The sequence below is a fragment of the Lycium ferocissimum genome, chromosome 6 (assembly GCF_029784015.1).
Source record: "Lycium ferocissimum isolate CSIRO_LF1 chromosome 6, AGI_CSIRO_Lferr_CH_V1, whole genome shotgun sequence".
NCBI lineage: Eukaryota > Viridiplantae > Streptophyta > Magnoliopsida > Solanales > Solanaceae > Lycium > Lycium ferocissimum.
Window position 1 is genome coordinate 12,026,702 of NC_081347.1, and position 5,848 is coordinate 12,032,549.

Consider the following 5,848-nt stretch of genomic DNA (forward strand, 5'->3'; position numbering starts at 1 on the left):
AACAGCTATGGTACTTGTTGGACATTGTCCAACAGATTGGTAACTTTTTGTAGCAGGTTTCTCATCTGTTGGACATTTTCCAACAGATGGGTAACTTGTTGCGGCTACTCATGCATTTGTAAAAAACTAGTTGCATGTTGTAACAGATTTATCTGTTGGGTAACTTGTTGCAACAGGTTACTTATATGTTGGACATTGTCTAACAGATTCATAACTTGTTGCAACAGATGCATGTTTTGTTACAACAGATTACAAAAGCTGTTATAACAACTAGTTATCTATTGTAAATTATTTAAGCTTATAGAAGTTAAGTTTATTCTATATGAATGTGTTCTAATGCTTACAGCTTCCTTAGGGGGGTTGAAAAGGTAAACACTCAATTTTGTGTTGTTCCTGGCAGTCAGCCATCTAAGAATTCTTGGAAAGGTAACTTCTTCGGAGTATTCCTTGACTTGATGACGGAGATAAGGAATGGCTTCAAATACCCATGCCTAGAAAAAAAAAATGCCATAAAAAATCAAAATAGTGATTGAAATACAACAACAAACAAAAGATAAAATATTAAAGAAAGTTTACCACGAAAGCCCAAGGGAAGCCATATAGGTTGAGTGTCTTCCCCATTGGCTTCAATTCCTTCAACAAATATTCAACAGTCAACTTAAAGCTTTAAAGACCTCAGGAATAGTTGTTGAAGGCATCATAGTCCTCCGCAAGTTTGATCAATCCAAGCGGTATGTTGTTGCTTATGTCTCTTGCCCAAAGAAGACTGTGCACAAACCAAACTAAGCACGGTGCCTCTCGTGCTTTTTCGAGAAAAGTTTTGGACTCAAATCTTCCAACAATTTCTTACGAATGTAGCTCTCTTCCCACTAAGTCTACCAAAGAGACATCATTCTTGGCTTTGAAACCCTTTGCTTTCTTGTTGCCTTGGGGAGTCGGTGGCTTGGTTAATACAACGGTAGGAAGAAGCTAGGATGACATCTCGATCGGTAACTATGACAAACTTCATGCAAAGCAAACCGGCATGCCACAGTAATTAATCCAAACCTCATCCTTTCTATCACAAATAATCCTACGCTTCAAAAGCTCAGACGCCATTGTCATTTGAAACCGCGCACCGGTTTCTTCAGGCAAATCTAAATAGTGCCTAAAACAGCTAGTCCTAAAGAAATTCTCCAATCCCTGCTGTGGAAGAATGCCCCTAAATTTGTCAAAGCCCTTGCCCATGCTTGATTTGACCACAATATCGCCGAACAAATCATTATTTCCATTCAGCGGCATCCTCACGCCGTACTTTTCAATGCTGAAACTCTTGACGACCTCGTCAATGAAAGGTCTATTAGGATCTGTGGCAATACTAAAAGACTCAAGAATATTGGCATCCACATTATGTTTCCTTTTTTTTTTTTTCTTAACTCGGCCAAGGTCGTCGACATATGATCTTCTTCTTCTTCTTCTTCTTCTTCTTCTTCTTCTTCTTCTTCTTCTTCTTCTTTATTACCCTTTTCAGTTTCTCCATCTTCTTCACCTTCTTCATCTCCTTCTTCTTTATCTCCTTCGTGATTTTCTTCATCTCCTTCAGCAGATTTTTCATTATCTTTTTCAATTTCTTCTCTAGTTTCTTCATCTTTGTCTACTTCATCATCTCCTTTCATCTTCTTTATCTTCTTGTTGTTCTTCACTTTGTTCATTTTTATCTCTTCCTTCTTCATGCCCAACAGGAACTTTTACTTGAGAGGTTTCGTCGGTTTCCTCTCTTTCTGAAGCCCCAGTTTCATTAACTCTTTCCTCTAGATTTGTTGATTGACAAATAGCCCTCACAAGTTCATCTAATGGTGTTTGCACCTTGGCTCTTTCACTTTTTCCCTCAGGTTGTTTCTCTCCTTTTCTTTTAACTGGAGCCATTTTATCTACACACAGGAGATAAAAAAAATAGTTTTGATTGATTAGTGCAACATTCAAAGTAAAAAGGGAAAAGGAATTTGTTGCAACGAAATATGAAGTTGTTGCAACAATTTATTACTTGTTGCAGTAGATTCTTAAGCTGTTGGAATAAACAAAACGATAGCACGATTTTGATTTTTTGTGACTTGTTAATATCAACAATCGCTTCGATTCTTCAAAAATCTCAAAGAATTGTTTTGATTTTATCCGACAGTTGTTGGATAAAATCAAAACTTGTCCTTAATCATATCATGACAGCAACGACAACAACAAAAGCATCTAATTTTAACTACAAAACATCTATATTTCACTACAAACACACAACCATCACAAATCTCACTCACAACTTAAACAAAATACACTAAATAGGGGTTTTTTAACCTCAGCAGATGTTTGCAACTGTCAAACAAGTGCTGAATTTGCTGCAACAGTAACCTCAGTTGTTGGAAAACATCAACAAAATTGCAAGCCTTTTTTTTTTTTTTTGGAAACACTAAGGCAAACAAGAACAAAAACAACACTAAAAACCATAATTTCACAAGCACAACCACTATTTACAAACTCACAAATCCCAACAAGTACAACAAATACCCCAAACTACAACTTCTCAAACACAAAACAACAAAACAAACAACATTCAAGACGAACCCATGCTCTTCATCATCTTCTCTAACCAAAATTATCATTTTCACACTTTGATTTCAAAATCCTAACTTTTGAACCAAGTGAAAGAAAAACTGTACTTCAGAATGGATAGAGAAGCATCAACAATGGAGAGAGAGAGAAACGAGCAGCAGCAGCGATGGGGAAGAACAAATTGCTTGGTTTTGTAGAGAAAAAACGAGATGAAGGCAGTGGCGATGGTGGGGGTAATCGGTTTCTGTGACGCTGGGGAGGAAGTTTTTTTTTTTTTTTTTTTTTTTGTTGAAATAATGAAGTCGTGAGGGTTAGTTGGAAGATTTTGTATAATGTGTATGGGCTTTTATGTATTTTGTAAAAGATTAATAAGTTTTAAAAATTATAATTCAGTCCCATTTTAACTTTTTCATATTTTTAAAACCAATTTGACCTTGACTGGTCAAACTTGTCACCATTTCTAATTAGTGAATTTTTTTTTTCACCATTTTTCCTACTTTAATTCTCTCAACCGATGACTAAAAATTTGCTATTAGCTGCCTCCATTTTCTTTAATCATGGTAAGTTCACCTAACCCTTTAAATTTTAGGGCTATTTTGTTCGTGAATCTCCTTTTCTTTTTTTTAATAATTAATTTTAACAATTAGGTGGGGCATTGGACTATTTTGGCATTCAGCGTAATAATTCACGTGCCACCAACTACGCTCCCAATAATATAAACAACAACGGGATTGCTTATTGAAGAGAAAAGTTGAGCCGCCGTTTCTCTATCCTTGGGTAAGCTACTTATTCTACTTGTGTCTATTACCTGTTCGATGAAATGCCTATTAGAGAGTAAAGTGGCCACAATTTGTTGCTTTATTTTCAATGTTCAAGTTGTTAGTCAGTTATTTTCAATTTTCAATGTTGGGTATTTTTTATTTTACTGGCTTATGTATCTAATTTGATTGATTTCCTTCCAATTATGTTTTGGGGCTTTCTCAAATGTGCTGATTTTTCAAGGATACTTATTTTCCTATACATAGGAGAACAGGAAAATTGAAGATAAAAAAATGACAAAAGATAAAATAAAATAATAATGAACACATTTGAAAAAATTATAAACTTTGCTCTTATTGATGAGTCTATTGGTTTTTGTTTTTGGTTTCTGCATTTAATCAGCTTGTGTATCTAATTTGATTGATATTTTTCCAATTATGTTTGCTGGCTTTATCAAATGTGCTGTTTTTTAAAGGATATTTTTCTTATGTGGGATACTTTTTGAGGTTCAAGTGCTAACTGTTGGCTTGTTTTGATTGCAGATTTTTTTGATACATTGATGCTTTGACCCCGTTAAACGAAATACGTAGGAACTTTTAGTGTTGCTCTTCCCCTGCAGTAGAAAAGGGGAGGAAGTAAAAGGAGTAGAGGATGTTGGCTGCTAAAACCCTCCCACTTTCTTCCCCAATCACCAAAGTCTCCAACTTTCCTGATTCTAGTCTCATTTTCCCAAAATCCGTTCCAGCTAACAAAGCAAATCGAAACGTTCTTAGCAACCCTTTTCAGTCCTCATGCCTCAAAACTTCCTTGGAATCCGTCATTGCACCTGATATTCAATCTTTCCCTGCAGCGACCCGAGTGAAAATCCTTTCTGAAGCTCTACCATTTATTCAGAAATTTCGAGGCAAGACCATTGTAGTGAAATATGGAGGAGCTGCCATGAAATCTGAGGCACTCCAGGCCTCTGTTATTGCTGATCTTGTCCTTCTTTCCTGTGTTGGCATGCGCATTGTCTTTGTCCACGGTGGTGGTCCTGAAATCAACCAATGGCTTGGTAAATTGGGAATCAAACCCAACTTTTTGAATGGCCTTCGTGTTACTGATGCCTCAACAATGGAGATTGTGTCAATGGTCTTGGTGGGTAAAGTCAACAAACATTTGGTTTCCTTGATTAACAAGGCTGGGGCAACTGCTGTGGGGTTATCAGGAATTGACGGCCACCTTTTAACTGCACGTCCTTCCCCCAACTCTGAACAACTTGGTTTTGTCGGGGACATTGCTAGTGTGGACCCTAGTGTACTGAGGCCGCTCATTGACAATTACCATATTCCAGTGATCGCCTCTGTTGCAGCTGATAAGAGGGGTCAATCCTACAATATTAATGCAGACACAGCAGCAGGTGAGTTGGCAGCAGCTCTTGGAGCTGAAAAGCTGATCTTGTTGACAGATGTGGCTGGAATTCTGGAGGACCGCAATGATCCTGGGAGTTTGGTGAAGCAGATTGACATAAAAGGAGTGAAGAAGATGACCGATGATGGCAAGGTTGCCGGTGGGATGATCCCCAAGGTGAATTGTTGCGTCAGATCTTTGGCTCAAGGGGTGAGGACCGCAAGTATTATCGATGGAAGGCTGGAGCACTCCTTACTTCTTGAGATTCTCACCGATGAAGGAGCTGGAACAATGATCACTGGCTAGATAACTATTGCGAGTTGGGCTGCTACTTATGAAGTTTCAAATGGTTTAGCAGGATAGGCTTCTCAAAGCGCTAGACCTTTTATGGTTCTCTCTTTTCAATATGTTGTCACTCTGCTACAAAATTTTGGTAGACAGACTGAACCATTTGTCTGGGTTCTGTTGTATCATGTTTCATAATAGTCCATCCTAATGTTTTTTCTTGTATGAATAAAGATTAAGTGGATATTGCTAGCATGTTGGCTTTGTGAATGTTTGTTATTTTGTGTGGTCTTATATTGAAAAAATCCTGCATCCTCACTCCAACTCCCATTTTTGGTTTGGTCTTATACTGAATATTTACTGCATCCTCATTCATTCCCTTAGGCCTCTAATTACCACTTATTGATCATTTTGTAGTTGGTTTATGATGTTCTGCAAATACACTGATCTGGGTACATAATTCATTCTGATTGAACTTAGTATACTCGGTATCTAAAGGTGTTTTTGTTTTCCGTTCTTTTTAACATAGAAAAGGAAAAAGAAACCAAATTTTTGTCCAATTTACTGCAATCTTCTGGTAACAACAGAAACGAATTCCAATTGATTGTCCCAACTGAACCAAGATAAAGAAGCAAGGGAAGAAAAGAAAGAAATTTTTGGCTGGCAAAGCAGTAAATTTATTGAGGGGAGGCAGTCATACAGTTGATGTTCTTGATCTAAATCCTCTTCTCCTTTCTTTTGGTTATCCATGATATTATAATTTACTAACTAAAATTTTGTAGTACGTGTAGTTCTGACTATTTTCCTTGACACATGAGCTTAATTCCTTCTTGAT

At 37.1% G+C, this 5,848-nt stretch overlaps 1 protein-coding gene across 1 annotated transcript; it reads left to right on the forward strand.

Annotated features, from left to right (window-relative positions):
• Nucleotides 1-3,241: 3,241 nt before the first annotated feature.
• Nucleotides 3,242-5,268, forward strand: LOC132059334 (acetylglutamate kinase, chloroplastic). Its single transcript, XM_059451916.1, has 2 exons — nucleotides 3,242-3,357; nucleotides 3,882-5,268. Exon 2 carries the CDS (start codon nucleotides 3,991-3,993, stop codon nucleotides 5,032-5,034), a length of 1,044 nt encoding a protein of 347 aa, XP_059307899.1. The 5' UTR covers nucleotides 3,242-3,357; nucleotides 3,882-3,990; the 3' UTR covers nucleotides 5,035-5,268.
• The last annotated feature ends 580 nt before the right edge of the window (nucleotides 5,269-5,848 follow it).

Excerpts from the sequence above, each read along its gene's own strand:
- LOC132059334 (XM_059451916.1), top strand. The coding sequence starts at position 3,991 with ATGTTGGCTGCTAAAACCCTCCCACTTTCTTCCCCAATCACCAAAGTC.